This window comes from Notamacropus eugenii, chromosome 3, assembly GCF_028372415.1.
Source record: "Notamacropus eugenii isolate mMacEug1 chromosome 3, mMacEug1.pri_v2, whole genome shotgun sequence".
Classification (NCBI taxonomy): Eukaryota; Metazoa; Chordata; class Mammalia; order Diprotodontia; family Macropodidae; genus Notamacropus; species Notamacropus eugenii.
The window spans coordinates 329,511,093-329,531,047 of NC_092874.1; the positions used below are offsets into that span (position 1 = coordinate 329,511,093).

Sequence of the window (19,955 nt, forward strand, 5' to 3'; positions counted from 1 at the left end):
TACTTTGGGGGATAAATCTGCTATTACAATATAACCTAAAGACACATTATGACACATTAGTTTATGAGATTTCAGTGTATTTTTCTTCTCAAGGATACAATGCTTTCATTAGGCATTTACAACTTATTTTAAATTTATTTTAAATTATACCTTTAATTTCTTAAAATTCCTGCTTTCAGAAAGATCAGTATCATTTTTTAAATAGTGGATTGATCCATGCTTGACTTGATTAATTTGATAAAATTCTTTACCCTTTCCTGCTTTCTGACAATTCATTTACTCTATCATTATCATGTACTTCCTTTCTTCTTTAGCAACCTTTCCAAATGACTAAAACTCAGCTTTCTCTCTCTAATGTGGTTATGGTTCACCATGCCTCATCACATTGGTCCTAAATTCTGTAGGGATTCCTAAAGCACTATCAGTGCTTTGTGATTGATAATTAGTAATCACCTAGCCTAACCCTCCCACTTTACAGATGAGAAAACTGATGCTCCAAATCAAGAAAGTAACTTCTGGATAGAGCACCAAGACTGGAGTCAGGAAGATCTGAGCTCCAATCAGGTCTCAGATATTTACTACCTCTGTGACCCCAGGAAATCACTTAACCTCTGTTTGCCTCAGTCTCCTTATTTGTGAAATCAGGATAATAACAGTACCTACATCCCAGGGTTGTTGTGAGGAACAAATGAGATCACTCAGCACAATACCGGCACACAGTAGACATTGTACAACTTTTCGTTATTATTATTATTGCTACTACTACTATTAATTATTAACTTACCCAAAGTTATACAGAGAGTTCATCAGAGCTGGAAAGGACACCAATGACTGGTCATGCTTTCCCTCTCTATTCTTTCTTCTGGCATTTAGCTGATATCAGCCTTTTCTCCCACTACAGTTGTAAGAGCCAAATTTCCAAGCACAGACAGTGCTAGCTGGTGCCATCCTCCTGAATCCTCATAATCTGACTTTCTTTTCTACATGACTTTTGGCTGTTACTCAAGGGTTACATTGGAAGAAGAACAAAGGAAACAACATGATGCTCAAAGGCTGAGATGGATCCGAATATGGTAACTTGTAACAATACAATGTCCCAGCTCAGGCCGTCTCCTTTCATGTCCTGAAGCTTGTCAGATCCCTACTCAAAGGATCCCGCTTCTCTACAGAGAACCACCATTCAGTCAGGTGGAAGAGTGCCATCTACTGAACCAAGGACACTACTTCCTCCTCCTAGGCTCCTGAGGATTCCTCTTCATTGGTTAATGATCCAGTTCAGCTCTATTCAGTTCGGGAGACATGAAAGAAGAGGGTACTGAACTTTTTTTTACTTCTGTGTTAAGTTTAGTCATTTGGAGCCAAAACTCTAATTATTACTCATAAATTTGGTGCAACTACATACTAGGACCTGTGTGACACAGAACACCGGAGTTGAATTAAATTCCTGAATCTCTAATAAGAAATGAGTCAATGGGTTTCATATCAAATCAATTCAGCACCAGGACACTGGACTTGAAGTAAAAAAGACTGGAGTTCAAATCCTGCCTCTAGTTATGTGACCTCAGGCATGTCCTTTAAGCACTATTTACTTCACTTTCTTCAACTATAAAATGGGGATAAGAAGTTCCCAGGTTTGTTGTGATCAAATGAAATTTTATTTACAAGGCAGTTAGCACAGGGCTTGGTACATTGTAAGGATATTATAAAGGTTCACTATCATTATCATTGTTATTATTATTAGTTAGCATACATGACAAAATTCATAAACATCACAGCAATATCATGAAAAAGAGAACTGGGTGTAGAGTGCCGGGTTTGAGTCATGGCTCTTCAACTTACTAGCTGTGTGATATTAGCAAAGTCACTTCAACCTTTTGAGCCTCGATTTCCTGGGCTGTGAAATTAGGATAATAATGTATACCCTGCCTAACTCATAGAACACAGCCAGAACTAGGTTCCCTAGTGTCTGGGACGGTGGAGGCAGAGAAAGTGTCTGAAGAGGGGAGGGGAACCAAGATGGCAGAGTAGAAAGATGCACCTACTCTAGCTCTCCCCCCATGACTCATAAAATACCTGTAAAAAATGACCCTAAAGAAATTCTAGAGGAGCAGAAGTCACAGAGTGAAGGAGATTTCCAGTCCAAGACAGCCTGGAAGGCAGACAGGAATTGCACTGGGCTCTGAGTGGAATGCAGCCCTCAGAGCACAGCACAGCCTTGGCCGTGCACTGCAAGCAGACCTTGGGGCGGAATTCCTGCAGTAGCTGTGGTTCCCAAATTACTCAATGCACAAACACCAAAGACAGTTTCAAAGGTCAGTGAGAAAGCTCTTTCACCTGGGGGAGAAGGAAACTTGGTCTGACCACAGCGGCCCCAGAGTGGCAACAATCACTGCCACACAGTGTCCATCTTAAGAGTCCTCAGTCTAAAGCCCCTGGGGGAATCAAGTGGCTGATCTGAATCTCAGCCCTGAGTGCTGGTCCTGGGGTGAGGAGAAGCACGCTGGCTTGTTGGAGCTAGAGGCAGTTGTGGAGAAGGAACCCTACTCACAGATTCTGGGCAGAAAAGTTCTATCGCACCAGTCACAGAGGAGTACCCAGCCCATCCTTGGCTGCGACACATCAGCAGCAACAGAATCGGAGCATGCCTCAGGGGCGGAATATCTGGCAGTAGCTGTGGTTCGCAGATTGCTCAACCCACAAATACCAAGACAGCTTCAAAGATCCTGGGCAGAAAAGCTTGCAGTAGCTCCCAGACCACAGTACAGGCCAGGTGAGGAGTAAACTCCTATGCCTTGATTGTGCCCCCTTATAGGAACTGAGAACTTACTGGTACCCAGAGAATGCCCTCCTCTTGACAAAGTACTCAAAAGTCAACTGACTTGGAAGATGTCCAAAAAAGGGGGAAAAAAACGAGACCGTAGAAGGCTACTTTCTTGGTGAACAGGTATTTTCTTCTATCCTTTCAGATGAGGAAGAACAATGCTTACCATCAGAGGAAGACTTAAAAGTCAAGGCTTCTGCATCCAAAACCTCCAAAATAAATATGCAATGGTCTCAGGCCATGGAAGAGCTCAAAAAGGATTTTGAAAATCAAGTAAGAGAGGTAGAAGGGAAATTGGGAAGAGAAATGAGAGCAATGCAAGAAAATCATGAAAAGCAAGTCAACAACTTGCTAAAGGAGACACACACAAAAAATGCTGAAGAAAATAACACCTTGAAAAATAGGTTAACTCAACTGGTAAAAGAGGTCCAAAAAGTCAATGAGGAGAAGAATGCTTTAAAAAGCAGAATTGGCCAAATGAAAAAGGAAGTTCAAAAGCTCACTGAAGAAAAATAGTTCTTTAAAAATTAGAATGGAGCAGATAGAAGCAAATGACTTTATGAGAAACCAAGAGATTACAAAATAAAACCAAAAGAATGAAAAAATAGAGGATAATGTGAAATAGCTCACTGGAAAGACAACTGACCTGGAAAATAGATCCAGGAGAGACAATTTAAAAAATATGGGACTACCTGAAAGCCATGATCAAAAAATGAGCCTATATATCATCTTTCATGAAATTATCAAGGAAAACTGCGCTGATAATCTAGAACCAGAGGGTAAAATAAATATTGAAAGAATCCACCAATCACCTCCTGAAAGAGATCTGAAAAGAAAAATTCCTAGGAATATTGTAGCCAAATTCCACAGTTCCCAGATCAAGGAGAAAATATTGCAAGCAGCCAGAAAGACACAATTCAAGTATTGTGGAAATACAATCAGGATAACACAACTTCTAGCAGTTTCTACATTAAGGGATTGAAGGGCTTGGAATATGATATTCCAGAAATCAAAGGAAGTGGGATTAAAACCAAGAATCACCTATCCAGCAAAACTGAGCATAACACTTCAGGAGAAAAAATGGTCATTCAATGAAATAGAGGACTTTCAAGCATTCTTGATGAAAAGACCAGAGCTGAATAGAAAATCTGACTTTCAAACACAAGAGTCAAGAGAAGTATGAAAAGGTAAACAAGAAAGAGAAATCATAAGGGACTTACTAAAGTTGAACTGTTTACATTCCTACATGGAAAGATAATATTTGTAATTCCTGAAACTTTTCTCAGTATTTGGGTAGTTGGAGGAATTATACATACATACATACACACACACACACACACACACACACACACACACACACACAGCACAGGGTGAGTTGAATAGGAAGGAATGATATCTAAAAAAATAAAATTAAGGGGTAAGAGAGGAATAAATTGGGAGGAGAAAGGGAGAAATGGGATGGTGCAAATTATCTCTTATAATAAAGGCAAGAAAAAGCTTTTTCAATGGAGGGGAAAAGGAGGAAGGTGAAAGGGAAAAAGTGAAGCTTACTCATCACTTTTGACTTAAGGAGAGAATAACATGCACACTCAATTTGGTATGAAAATCTATCTTACACTACAGGAAAGTAGGGGTGAAGGGGATAACTGGGGTATGGGGGGATGACAGAAGGGAGGACCAATGGGAGGAGGGAGTAATTAGAAGTAAATACTTTTGTGGAAGGACAAGGTCAAAAGAGAGAATAGAACAAATAGGATAGGATAGAGGGAAATATAGTTAGTCTTATACAGTATGACTATTATGGAAGTCTTTTGCAAAACTACACATATATAGCCTATATTGAATTATTTGACTTCTCAGTGGGTATGGGTGGGGAGGGAGGAAGGCAGAGAAGTTGGAACTCAAAGTTTTAGGAAGGAATGTTGAGAATTGTTTTGGCATGAAACTAGAAAATAAAAAATACAGGTAATGGGGTATAGAAATCTATCTTGCCCTACAAGAAAAGAGAGAAGATGGGGATAAGAGAAGGGAAGGGTGTGATAGAAGGGAAGGCAGATTGGGGGAAGGGGTAAACAGAATGCACAGCGTTTTGCGGTGGGGAGAGGGGAGAGATGGGGAGAAAATATGAAACTCAAAATTTTGTGGAAATGAAGGATGAAAAATAAAAATAAACATTAAAAAAAATAAAAATATACTACAGGTTGTAAAAAAAAAAAAAAGTATCTGAAGAACCATGACCACTTTCTGTGTGTGGTTAAGAGAGCCAAGAAAAAGAGGTCAAGCCAAGAAAAAACAGGAGTTGGGGAGGCCGAGACGCTTGGAGGCCAGGGGGTTCAAAGAGAATAGAGATTGGGGCAGAGGATACAACTGACCAAGCACTGAACTTTGTGGGAAGGAGTGAGAGAGACCTGGAGGTGCACAAGTGACAGCAGCAAGGATCCAGACATGAAGCTACAGGAGAAAACCCAGGTTTGAGTGAGTACCCAGAGGAAGAGGAGAAAGACAAAGGGAACTCAATAACTAAGAATTCCAGAAGGCATAATGGATTAGGAGGGAGGGGGAGGATGAGCCCTAAAGAAGTCTGGATCTGAGTTTATATGGAGTAGTAGCCCTTAGCATTGCAGATACCTCCTAAAGATCCCACCTGAGTTTACAGGGGCAAAGGGGAACCTTGGGGGGATGCAGCCAGGACAGTGCACTGACTACCTTCATTTTGATTTCCCCACCCCATGAATCATAGGATCATCATAATTTAGAATTAGAAGGGACCTTAGAAGTCATTTAGTACAATCCTCTCATAAGACAGATGAGGAAAGTAAAGCCCAGGGTGCATATGTGATCAGAGAGGCAAGAAGTGACAGATCTAGGTCTTCTAACTCCAAAGTCGGTGTCCTTTCCACTGCACTGTACATGAGACTTTGGTGTGGGGAGCAGGGAGAGACAATGATGCCTTGTGGGAAGGCAGGAGGGCAGTATGAGGTGGAAGCATGACATCAGGATACCAGTGCTTGGGAAAAAACCTCCATTGCCCTGCGCTAATTCAGATCAAATATATGATATCAATCAACCAATGAGCAAGCATTTCTTAAACACCTACTAGGTGCCAGGAACTGGGGACACAAAGGGAAAAAGAGGGGTGCAGTCTGATACAAGTATGTAAGTTTTACAAAAGTCTATAATAAGGATGTACAGAAAAATACAAATACCTGCAAGGTAGTTTATGGAGGTAGGGCACTAGCCTTTGGGCCCAGGAAAGGCTTCATATGGAAGGCAGTGCTAGAGCAGTCATATAAATGAATGTGTTTGTAAAATTTAAGACATGATATAAATTATTATTATTACTATCCTTAATCATGTCAATGTTAAGTCCAAGTTCAAACTTAATGAGTCAAGTTTGTTTATTTTAAACAGGAAGATTATACTATAACCAACTGAAATCACTCATCAAGGCCCTCATTGTCCATGCAGTTAGGCTAGGAAGGATCCAAAGATAACTAAGCAGAACCAGTCCTTGCCTTATAGAACCTTAAAGTCTAAGAGTGATGTGAACATCTGTATTTAAGATGTTCAGAAGGCTAAACAAAAGAATGAAATAAAAATAATGCTGCTGTTCAATAGTAATTTTTAAAATTTTTATCAAGGACTTATCATGTGCTCAACTTTGTGGGAAAATATAAAGGATTATAAAATATAGTATTTACCTAAAGGAGACAAGATATACCCATATTTGTAAATTCACATAAATACATACATACACACATGTACAAGTTGTAATCTCATTGCTTCTTGAAAACAGGTCTGTACATTTTCATATCATTATGTTTCCTAAATTCAAGAAAAGTGTTTACTTTGTACATCCACTATTTGTCACAAAGCCATCAAATTTCACATACTTCTAAATATCTCCTAATTTACCATTTACATATGAATTTATATTATTTTACTAAGACTAATTTCTGAAAGCAGCTTAACTTGCATGCTGGATTTAAATAATCAGGAGGGGAAAGACTTTGCTTCCAATTGCACATCAGGGATCCCAACCCTGATGTTTTGTCCTTCCCTGGAACTTCTACAGCTTCCCTGGAACACAGATGATTTCTCAGGGCATGCCAGAATGTAACATTTTGTTTAGAGTGAAGTAATGTCTACATCCCTATTTACCATAGAGAAATGTAATAAAATCCCATGGAAAGGAACACCCAGCCATTTCACACCTTTTTTTTTCCTTTCTCACACGCATTTTTCTCCACTTTGAAAGGAGCTAAAATTAGGTACCATAATTCTATTTTTTGATCTTTCCACCAAAAATGCTAGCAGTTTTTTGTTTTGTTTTCCAAAAGATGAAAATACATTAAATTTGTGGGAAAAGATGCTAACAATTCCCAAAGAAGAAAAAAATTACCCTGTCAATTCAGAAATCATTCTTCAGTTCTTCATTGTGCTGGTAAAGGCACAGCATAGATGACTAAGCTCCAATCTGGTTGCTGCCAGGAACTCTGAACACTGATGTCACTTCTGACACTATCAATAGAAATTTTAAATGCTTCTTCCATGGATATCATTTCCCCCAATATGATTATGTACACTGCAGAGCACAATTGTAGTCTGCATGAGTAAAACTATATGGACAAAGCAAAAAGATAAATGATATACACAAGACAATTTGAAGCTAGTGGCAAAACTTAGCTCTATGGGGGAAAAGTATGGTACCTATTAAACTGATTAAATTTTTCTAGTGCTCTATTGTACACTCAGAAAACTGCTGGCCAAGGCTTCAAAATTCTTTCAAATTGCTGAAACATTAATTTTTATAAATACTGATAAGAATTAGTTCCTCGATTTAGTCAAAATTCAGTGTTTCTTCTTACTTTTCTTCCAATGACCTGTTAAATTGATCATGCTGCTAGCATACCTATTTAGTTCTAATAACCTGTTGCCCAATGCTTTGCTCCTTTATAGTCTGGAAACTATGCTGGTGTGGGCATGTGAAATAAGTGGGCTTACGTGTCACTACAATGAAAACTATGAGTTTTGAGGTTTTCTTCTTATAGTATCTATAGGGTGGTTCATCATCATCATAGGGTGGACATGCCATAAGAAAGCAGAGGTCCCATGGAAACAGACAATCTATCTACAAAATCTGTTCCTTGGAAAAGTAAATGATACTATCATATTATATTTGCATATTGCTTTTCTCTAAGGAATGCACAGAGATTCGTAGACATTATCCCATCCTGTGACAATTTGGGTAAGGCTGGCAAGAAAGCTAATATTATTATCTTGGTTGTCCATCTGGTGAACACCTGCTGCTGGATGCAGAAGGAACAATGGTATTTGGCATAGACTATTTAATGACTGTTAAGTAATACTTGTCAAGCTCAATTTTCCCATATTTTGAAAGACACTTGTAAGTTAGCTCTGTGAAACCACATGAGCCAAAGGTGGTGCAAAGACAAAAAAATTTTCACTAAATTGTAGCAGAGTGTATTTTGTTCTTTAGGGCTCAATACATCCTAACTTCAGAACCATTGCTATGTATGACAAACCAGGGCAATTCACAGGTCATGTGTGTGTGTTTGTGGCATGTGTATGTGTGTATGTGTGCAGGGGGGAAAGGACAGAAGGGGGTGCTTACACTGGTATAGAACCATCCAGATGTGCAACAACTGACTGTAGTGAGTCAATGGAAGGGAAGGTGAATTCAGATCTACCAGAGTGGTATGAGAAAAAAAGACCTAAGGTCTAAGGTCTCAGGTCACTGTGAGACAATCATTTCAATCAACTTGACCAGTGACAAGGACATATGAGTTCTTAACTGTCTGTAGTCATGGACCACTTTGGCAGTCTGTTAGAGTCTATAAAATATATAGGACTATAAAGGAAATCAATTATATTGACATATGGTTAACAAAATATTAAAGAAACAAGATCACAGACCATAGGTTAAGAACTGCTACTTGACTAAGAAAAAGTAGGCGGAATTACCCTCCCCACATCTATACATAATCACTTCAGGCTTAATGTTGCTCTCTTCTAACTTCTTTTACCCTTCAAGAGTACCATTGACATTAATTTTAATCAAATTTCACTAGTAAAAATCACTATGTAGATTGGTGTTATTATAAAGAGAAATTGAAGAAACAAAGAATGATTTCCTCTAGCCCCTCATATCCTTCTGAGGAATAATCTTTTAAATTCATCCTAGTTTTTAAACACTTACTTGGATTATTTTATTGTTAATGTATTTTTGCTTAATTTGAAGACCTTTTCCATTAATAGGCCCATGTGACCTGCTTAAATCAGGAAGCCTAAGTCATATGTGGTGAGAGAAGCTTGCTGAAGGGTGGACTAGAGCTGGGAGAAAGTTGGTGAGAGCAGTTAGAGTAGAGGAGAGAGGACACAAGCAGTCAGACTAGTAGAGCTGTGAGTGTTTGCTTGTGGGAAGGCCCTGGGTGGGGGAGAAGGCTTGGGAAGGGTGTTGTCCCCTGCAGTTCTAATGTGTATTAAGTTCTTGGTTACCATAATGGATTTGATTTTCCGGTGCTGAGATTTGGCTTTCTGGTGTCTGAATAAATGTTTTTCTTCTGCCTTCTATATGGAGAAACTGTTACACTTTGTGATTCAGAACTACACTGGCCTAGTCAAAGTTGCTGTGGCATCAAGAACAGGATCTCAGGGTATAAAATCTCTAGTTGGAGGCAGAAGGGCCTTAGAGAAAGAAACAGATATCCCAGGATGGGAGGATTTATAATATTCCTCCCTAGCAAGGGAATGAGCTAAAAGCACTGGACTCTCTTAAAACTGGGAACTGAGGTTACAGGAGGGAGAACTTAGAGATTTGGAAAGATGTTTGAAAGGAAAACCAATAAAACCATGGAAAGAAGGGGCAAGAGTATGTAGGAGAGACTTGATTTTATTAACACGTTACCGTATTATGTGTAAAAGCAGAGACGAACTGCTGAAGGAAAAAATTCAGATGGAAAAAAAAAGTTAGCTAGTTTGCATGGGAATTCTCAGCGTTTCAGCTCTCCTTTAAAAGAGCAAGCTGGAGGGTCACAGGTGGAAGAAAAGGCTGTTCATTTAGCTCAGGATAAGAAGAGAAAGGTTGGCAAAAGAAGTGTGCATGCAACCTTTGTACAGGCCTAGCCTAGTTACCACGGAAGCAATTTTCAGGAGACTGTGTGGGAGGAAAATGTAACAAAGTCAGAGGAGGAAAATGAAACAATGCTAGAGAGGAAGGCTTTTCAGGCAGAAGCATGCCCAATACTAAGCCAAAAACAGGATGACCAGAGGGGTAACACAGTGTTTAGGGAGATAACTGAGAATTTTACTCAGCAGGAAGTCACAGATATTTTGAGTTGGTTCCCCCAAAGGATGGGAGAATCATTAATATCTTGAATGGTGAGAATCAGTGATGAAGGGGCCAAAGAAATATCAATAGATGGCATGGATTGGTTGAAATTCATAGGCATTAGTCAGAATCCTTTTGTGCAGCAAGCTTTTAGAGACTATAAGATGCAAAGAGGTAACTACTAATCTGTTAGCTTTGGCTGCAGAAGATGGCAGTAAGCACCTCCTGACTCTATGTGGCATAGTGGAGATAGACCCTGGTATTCACTAGGGACTGTCTGAGAAAGTTAAACAGGGAGGTAATAAAGACTGCCATAATGATCGGAAATGCAGAAGCATGCTATGATAACCCCTTTGCAGTTTCTTATAGCAATATAATAGTGAAAACAGCTCCTCCTGCTTACAGGCACCTAGTTCTGACTCTTAATAACAGGCTAAATAGGGCGCCTTCTTTTGGAGATGCTGGACAAGATTTCACAGTTAAGTGAGTTAGGGGACTGAAGAAAAGATAAATTTCCTTGTGAGAGAAGAGTAAATAGCCAGAAGATTCAAAGTCAGAATAGACTGACAAGAAAAGAATCTTGTCTACTGAGAGCAAGGGTAGACTTTTGGAAGAATAGATGGTATTCCAACTAATGACATATAAAATGTACCAAGAAAAGGGGTTTATAATAAACAGAACAGAGAAGTAAGAATTGCCCTTACAGAAGATCCTCCCAAACCCTTGTATCCAAGTTTGTCACACCTTCAAGGAGAATAGGAAATTGGTCAAGCCCCAGCTCAGATTAAAGAAATACACAGATGGGACTACAGACCCCATATCGATTTGATCATATATTGGAAAAATTGATCAAATACTGTAACTAGGGCATTAACAGATACTAGGGCAGAGGCCTCCCTTATATATGGAAACCCTGATAAGTTTAAACATGGAATTTCTATCACCATCACAGAACTTGGAGGGGTTGAAATATCAGCCACACAAGTCAAACTAACAATGAAAATTGGACAACTACTGAAAGAATACACTATAGTAATTGTACCTATTCCTGAATACATCATTGGAACAGATATATTGAGAGTGATGACTTTAAATTTACCTGAGGGGAGATACCAATCTGCAGTAGGGAAGACAGGAATTAATACAGTTTTAGTTGGTAAAATAAAAATAAACCCAATCACTTTACCTGAATCTTCTGGAGTAATTATTTAAAGTAGTATCATGTGCCAGATGGGCAAGATGAAATTACCAATACTAGAAAGAAATATGTTGAAGCAGGAACATTAGTCCCTACAACCACTGGATGGAATAATCCTGTCTCACCAGTACGAAAGTCTGATGGGACATGGAGGATGACTGTGGATCACAGACAATTAAATAAGGTGACTCCTCCCTTGTATGCTGCTATTTCAGGTACCATTACCTTAATAGAAAGGATCCAGAAATAGGACACGACTTGCTACATAGATTATTGATTTAGTCAATGCTTTCTTTACTATCCCAATACATTTGAAACAATGGGAACAATTTGATTTCGTTTGGAAGCGTCAACAATATATTTTTACATGCTTGCCACAAGGATATCTGCATGCCCACTACTTGTCATAAGGTTGTGGCTAACATCTGGATGAATTAGAGCTACTTGGTGTACAGCTTACCCACTACACAGATATTATGATATAGGGAAAAAATGTAAAAGAAGTGGAGAAGAGTTTGAAACTTTAAACTGCACATATGAAAAACAAAACGTGGGAAATTAACCCTGCAAAGATTCAAGAGTCAGCTCAAATAGTAAAATTGTGGAGTACACAATGATATAAAGGGTTGCAAGAGATTCTCCCTCAAGACTGACAAAATATTCAGGATTTTCCCTATCCCCTCCAACAGGAAAGAGGCCAAAAGTTCATAGGATTATTTGGATACTGGTAACATCACATGCCACATCTTGGTATTTTTGGTAAATTTTGAAACCCTTATATAAAATTACTAGGAAAAAAATATGAACTTTATTGGGGACTTCAGCAGAGTAAAGCTTTTGAAGAAGCAAAGGCTGCTATAAAACTGACCCTAGATTTATGGCCTATGCAAAGTGGCCCGGTGGAATTACAAGTGACTGTACAGAACGAATATGCAAACTGGAGTTTATGTCAAAAACAACAAGGCTGAAATGTACCCTTAGGATTTTGGTCTATGCAACTCCCTTTATCTGGAATTCAATGTACCCCTTTTGAAAAACAGTTGTTAGCTGTATATTGGGCTCTGGTAGAAACTGAACAACTGACTCTGGGCCATGAGGTGATACTAAAGCCTGGAATCCTGATTGTGACCTGGGTATTGAGTACCCCAGCTTTTCATAGAATTGGACATGCACAGGAAGCCAGCATAATTAAATGGAAATGATATATTCAAAATAGATCTAAAACAGGCAAAAGTGGAGTTTCTGCTTTACATGAAACTATAGTAAACATAGACACTGAGGGAAATGATACCTGAACCAAAGCAACAGTTCGTACAGTCCTTGGTAAAATGGAATGAGGGATATGACAGATTAACTGAAGAACAAAAGAGACATGCGTGGTCTACTGATGGGACAAAAAACATTTGGGCCACAAAAGACACTGGAAAGCGGTAGCCTCTAACCTATGTTCTAGGCAGACTTTGGAAAGTACTGGGATAGGTAGAAGTAGTCAATATGCTGAACTTATGGCAGTGCATAAAGCTATCAAAATAGAACAAGGAGGACAGCGTCATATATTCACTGATTAATGAGTGGCAGCTAATGGGTTAGTTACATGGATGTCCATGTGGAAAAATCAAAATTGGGAAATTCATGGCAAACAAGTCTAGGGCAAAGGATTATGGGAAGGTATATGGGACAAGTCTTTGGCTACTAAATTGTCAGTTTTTCATGTAGATGCTCACATAGCACTCACCATGCCAGAACGCGTATACAATGCACATGCCAATCAACTAGCAAAGATTACTACTCAATATGTTGTCCCTACTCTGACACCAACTGATGATCTGGTACTAGCAAAATGAGTCCATCAAATGGCTGGTCATTTAGGGTCCAGGCCACACACCAGTAAGCACAAGACTAAGGTATTAGTATCCCTCACTCATTGTTAAAAACAAGTAGCAGAGGAATGCTATATATGGCAATTGGAAAAGGAACGACTATTCCTCAGTAGTAAATGGTGAGAGATAGCAAAGGGAAAAGTACCAGCCCAAATCTGGCAAATAGATTATATTGGACCCCTATTCCAAGATAAAGGATGCAAATTTATATGTACTTGTGTTGACACCTATTCAGGTGTACTAGTGGATTGACTCTATAAGAGTAGGACCCAGAAAAACACCTGTAAAACCCTAAATATCCTAAGTCTATATTATAGAATCCCAATGAAGATTCAAAGCACAATGAGCCACATTTCAAAGGTATTGAAATGAAGAGATACTGTGCATTAAACAACACATTGTCCACAAGCATATGGGTTAACCGAAAGAATGAATGGATTATTGAAAGGGTAGTTAAGGAAGTTCAGTTCTACTAATTCTTATCAACATAGAATTGATAATTTGTTCACTGCTTCACATAATTTGAATAGTAGACCACTAGGAGGAAGTACACCTCTAGCCAGAATGATGACCAAAAATCTGCAAATTAGAAAACAACAAACACATAGTATTAGACTGTGAGGCCAAATGTCCCAGAACCATATCCAGGGACAGCTGGTTCGGCAGGATATAATTTACATTGCTTAGAGGACTTTTGGTTGGATAGAAAAGAAATAAGAAAGGTCTCTACTAGAAAGTGTATGAGAATCTCTAAAAATCATTTTGGATGGATATTACCTAAATCAGGATTAGCAGCTCAAGGAAGAGAGTGGAAGATACTAATTATCAAGGAAAAATTATTGTGACATTCTAAAATTTAGGTGAAGAACCCCATATAGTTTTATAAAAAACATAGGATAGTTCCAAGTGATTATTATTCCTTGTCAAACAATACCCCTTGTGAAAACTGACCTTCCTTCCAAAATAACTAGCAGAGGAATTCAAGGGTTGGGTTCTACTGATAGAATAAAATTGAGAGCTAAAGTATGGATAAGATGGAAGCCAGGAGATGTTCCAAAGGCTGTGGAAGTTACAGCACATGGGAAAGATAATACTGTGACTGTTGTTTATTCAGGAGAAGATGATTACCAAATTGTACCCTTAACTCATATATTCTACTGCGAATGAGGCTATGACAATGGGTTTGTGGACGCCAGAAGCATGATTGACCCTCTATCTACCCTGCTTTTGGTTACTGTCTCCTTGTTTCTTTTTGGCTTTTTGTCTGTTAAACTTGTTTGCTAGATTTGTTTCCTGCAGGCTTAGTACCCTCCACCCATAGGTGCCTGATTGCTTAAGCTGGATGTCACCCCCTATCCACAAATATGATGCGTTACCCCTGGACCTGGTATCAACCAAGCTCTGGATGCCAGCTAAAGAACTGACCTCTCAAATGGGACCTCTTGGGGCAAGAATAGCTCTACATGCAATTTCAGCAGGAAATAGCTATGGATTTTAGGCCCCATTCATTGGAGGGAGGAATGATGAGGTACTTGTGCTCAAAGCTCCACCCTAAGATATTGGTTTACGTGCTTATTTTGTGTGATCCCTGTCTTAGTGTAGTAAAGTTCTGTTGACGCTAGTTACCCCATTGACCTATGTAATGGATAAGAAAGATCTTAGGGCCAAATGTATTGTCAATATATTTTTGCTTAATTTGAAGATCTTTTCCACTCATTAAAAGGGTCATGCAACATGCTTAAATCACATGAAAGCCTAAGTCACATGTGGTAGGAGGAGCTTGCTTAACAGATGGAACAGGAAAGGTAGACCAGAGCTGGGAGAAAGTTGGTGAGAGCAATTGAGTGTTTGCTTGTGAGAAGGCCCCAGTGAGGGGGGCGGGGGGAGGGGGGGGGGGCAAGGCTTTGGAATGGCATTGTCCCCTACAGTGCTAATGTGTTACTTGGTTACTATGATGAATTTGGTTTTCTGGTGTTGGAACTCGGCTTTCTGGTGTCTGAATAAATGTTTTTCTTCTGCCATCTATATGCAGAGTCCGTTATACTTTGCGATTCAGAACTATACTGGCATATTCATAGTCACTGTCAGTACTGTGAATATTGGCTTGGCAATACACCTCCTTGGTATAGTTAAGAAAAGTGAAGTTCATGAGATACCAGTTCCTTCCATGCAATCCTTTTTGTTTATATACCCCTTCTCTTAGGCACCTTAATTAAGAGAAAGAGTAAGTTTCTCAAGAATATCCATTAATTTTGGAATGGATAAACAATACAGCATATTAGTATAATGTATTATTACATTTATGTTACAAAAGATACTGTTTCTGATTAATCTGAAATGATATGTATGAACTGAAAAAGATTTAAGTAAATAGAACTAAGAAAGAAAACATTGTTTAAAAAACAAAACTTCAAAAGGTTTCAGAACTCTTATTGATATGACTGTTGGGGGCAGGCTAGGTGGTGCAGTGGATAGAGTGCCAGACCTGGAAGCAAGAAGACTCATCTTCTTGAGTTCAAATCTGGCCTCCGATTCTTATTAGCTGTGTGATCCTGGGCAAATCACTTAACCCTGTTTGCCTCAGTTCCTCATTTGTAAAGTTAGATGGAAAAGGAAATGACAAAGCACTCCAGTATCTTTGCCAAGAAAACCTCAAATCTGATCACAAAGAGTGAGATACAACTGAAAAAAATGAATGAACAACAGCCAGAGGATCAATGATAAAGCATGCTATCCATATTTCCTGACAGAGGAGTGAAAGACTCAAAGTATAGAATGAGATATAAGATTTTGGACATAGCAAATGTGTAAATTCATTTTGACTACTTGTTTGTTTTAAGGACTCTGTGGTGTGATTCCCCCATGGAATGGAGAGATTAGAGAGCTAGCAAAATGATTATATTGAAAAAGAAGAGGGCCATAGAAGATTTTTTTAAATGCACAAAAGATAAGAGAAGGAAGTTCAGAAGAAAACAGACAAGCAAGATAGCTTTAAAAATAACATGCTAAATATATTATTTGCTTATTTTCTTGAAAGCCAAAAGAAAACAATACAGGTCAATAGTTTCACTGTTTCTCTTCTACTTTGTATATGGAAATGTTAATTTTCTCTTTTTTGATGTTAAGTTCAAAATTTTTTAAATTGCTTTTATTTTTTTCTGAAATAAATACCAAATGAAATGAGCATGTTGATATACACTGTAGAACAGAAAAGAAGGATTATACATCCATCAGTAACTTTATATTATGTATAGTTTTTTTAAAAATATAATCCAATTACATTTTATTATAATATAGATTCAATTATAATAAATTATATAACATAATAAATTACAAAAAAGTTTTAAAACTGTCCTGCTTGTCTGTGATTTCTTCTGTACTTCTTCCTGTTCTTTTCTGTACATTTAAAAAAATGCTTTAATAGCCATCTTCTCATTTTCTTTTCTTTCTTTTTTTCTTTTGGCTATGCTATCACCAGCCCAGCTTTATCTCTCATCCTTAGCAAAATTGGAAAATATAAGAAACGTAAAAACTCATATAAAACATGCATACTCAAACAAAACAAATGCACATGCTGCCTATTCAAAAATATATGTGTTATTCTGTCCATCATTATAGGAGGCAGGTAGCATACTTCCTTACTAGTGGTCAGGAACTATCGTTGGTCACCGAATTAATCAAAAGATTTCAAATTTTTAAGTCTTTCAAAGCTGTTTTTCTTTATTATGCTGTTATTTTGTAAATGGTTCTCCTGGTTCTTGTCATTTCATTCTGCATCAGTTCATGTCTTCCCAGATGTTCCTGAAATCATTTCTTCCATTATTTTTTACAGCATAACAATGTTCCATTTCATTTATATACCATAATTTGTTGAACTATTACTCAATTCATACTTCTTATGCAATTTTCATTCTTTTTCTTTGTGTGCTGAAATATTTATTTGTTGATTATTGTTAAATTCCCAATAAAAAAACAAAATTTAAAATAAAAGAACACTGGCTCTAGAATCAATGAATTCAGATTTTACCTCTGATACTTACTATCTCTGTAACCTTGGGTAAATCACTTAATCTCCCTATGCCTCAGTTTCCTCATCTCTAAATAAAGAGGATTAGATGAGATGTCCTCTGAGGTCTCTTTCACTTTTAGCTCTATGATTCTGTGAATTCACAAACTGTACCCCCAGAGATAGAGGGATAGAAAATATCCCCAGATATACTGTTCAGTGGCCACCACTCCCACCTGTGTATTCTATCCCCCATTAGAATGCAAGTTCCTCAAGGGCAGGGACTATTGTATTTGTATTCTCAGTACTCAGAATAGTGCCTGACACATATATGCACTTAATAAATGCTTTTCCATTCCCTGAGTCATGGGAAGGAGCTGATTCAGCAAAAATGGCATCTCCAAATGTAAAAGATGACTATCCTACTTCTCTGCCAACCTCAGTTAAATAAGCCTATTATAATGCTGTTCCTACAATGTGGTTGCCTGCCCATATGAGACTGCCACATCAAACCAATACCACGAATTTATTTTCCGTAGGACATGAGATAGAAATTACTACTGACTTAGATAAAATATTAACTGGTAATCTACGGGGTCCCTCATCTCATTTTCTGACAGCTTATTTAATAATGGACTGATTTCCAATTTGACTAATAAAAGAGATATTTAGAGTTTAGAAAAATATTCCTTTTTGGGTTTCTGGGTAAAACATTAGTGCAATACATAAATAAGCAAAGAACACATGTACTGTACCTTCCTGAAGCTGTGTTGGCTTGGCAGAATTTTCCCCACTCATTAAAACAACAAAAGATGCAGCTGCTCGGACTGTAGCCTGCCATGTTGACATGGCAACTGGTGGCTCCTGGCATGGAAAAAGGGCCCTGTTGTTTATTGGGGATCCCATGGTATAAACACATGGCCTGAGGAAGAGAGAGAAAGAGAAGGCAGAATCTTCAAAATCCCTTTCTTTAATGCTGTATTAGTGAAGGTTAAGTTGATCTTTGCAGGGTAGGACAAGGAGGGAAGGAATTATTATAAAGATTTGTGTATTATGCATTTCAAGACATACAGGGCTGAAAATTTCAATGACACTCTTGGAAAGCCAGGTGGTAACCTTTTATTGTATCAATTGCTTAAATATGTAAAGGATTAGATAGCTTTTAGTTGGGGGGAGGAGGAGAAGGGAGGAGGTACAGTGCATGTGTGTTTGGTTGAGGGGGAAATGCATTTTGGATGAGGTTTGAAACAGTTGTCTGCCAACTTTTAATTTATATTACTCTGGCCCCTCCAACCCCTATGCGTCAATTACTTTTCTTAAAGACCTCAGAAACATCTTTAAAAACCTTCTGGAAAGTATTCTGGAAAAAATGCGTTTGGAGAGCACCAGTGTATTAAATTTAGGAAAAATGAGTTGGTGGTCTCAAGTCCTGTGCCTGCAGGATAGCTCCATCACAGAAACCACTATCCTAAATGGAACTCTTGTGGGTGGGTAATCCTTGCACTGGCGCCAAAAACTGTGATAGGAACATACATAGGATTATAGGCCATTACTGACTGGCATGTGGAACTAGAAATTTATACTGTCAAAAATCAATGCAAAGCTAGGAAATTGATAGTATGATGCTACATTCATTCTGTTTCAATTTTAATAAAAACCAGTACATATAAGGAATTTTGTGTATACTACCAGAGTTAAAACAAGGAATAATCAATCTCCTCTTGAAAGATCAGTCATGGCTGACAGAAATAGAGAAGTCATATAAGATCATGCATGCAGTACATTCTTTTGGCAAGGGAGAGTAAAAGACAAAGCTGAATTTTGTGAAATCCATGTGGAAATGTTTCTGTTACTTGGTTACCAGAAGCTATGAAAAAAACGATGATATTTTAACAGAGTTTTTTACATCTAGTAAATAAAATAAGTATAACAATGTATTCTCCTGGATGTAGGCAATATTATTTAATTCACTTTTGATTTACTGTGGTTATTTCTTAATATTATTTGTCCATAATTCCTGACAATTATTTAACACTTTACAGTTTACAAATCCAAAGACATATTCTCTCTTTTGCTTTTCAGAACAACCGTATGAGAGAGAAAGTACAAGATTATTATTGTCTTCATTTCTGTAGATGAGAAAAGTGAGACTCAGACTTGCCCAAAGTCCACTTTGCTGGAAAATGGCAGGGACCTTAGCCCTGGTCTTCTGACTCCAGATCTCTCCACTAAACTAGTTTAGTGTTTTGTTCTGGTTTTTTTGGAATACCACTGCAGACAGAATTCCTCTTTTCCCAGGTTTGCTCTGCATGACCACCACCCAGCACCATCTCGTTCTGAACTTGGGAGATCAGATGTGAGTGCTGGACAAGCCAGAAAAGGTCTAGAAGGAAAAGAACGTTCACAACTCTTGTGGCCCCGCCAAGTCTTCCCAGATATTCCCATTTTATATGTTCTAGTCCAGATCCTTTCCAATCAGGAACTAGACCATGAGCACAAAGACTTGATATGGCTACAAGTTAACTTCTCTTTGTAGTACAATCTTCATAAACAGAATCTGAGCCTGTTTCCTTCTGCTACTTTGACTTACTTTTGGCATTTCTTTTTATTTTGCAGGAATACAAGGATTCCTGCAAAAAGGAATTCATGTGCTGTATTGTTAATGTATTTTTGCTTAATTTGAAGATCCTTCGCCCATG

At 38.2% G+C, this 19,955-nt stretch overlaps 1 protein-coding gene across 14 annotated transcripts in view; it reads right to left on the reverse strand.

The window, feature by feature from the left end:
- The window catches only part of AOPEP (aminopeptidase O (putative)), a 553,954-nt gene that overhangs the window by 485,481 nt on the left and 48,518 nt on the right, over window positions 1-19,955 (reverse strand). For all 14 annotated transcript variants that reach the window (XR_011964391.1, XR_011964390.1, XM_072596916.1 and 11 more), the window contains one exon: window positions 18,012-18,178. Coding sequence is in view for 12 of the 14 variants with exons in the window: in XM_072596916.1 (XP_072453017.1) it covers window positions 18,012-18,178 (167 nt within the window). In the remaining 2 variants the exon portion in view is untranslated. The remainder of the gene's footprint in view (window positions 1-18,011; window positions 18,179-19,955) is intronic.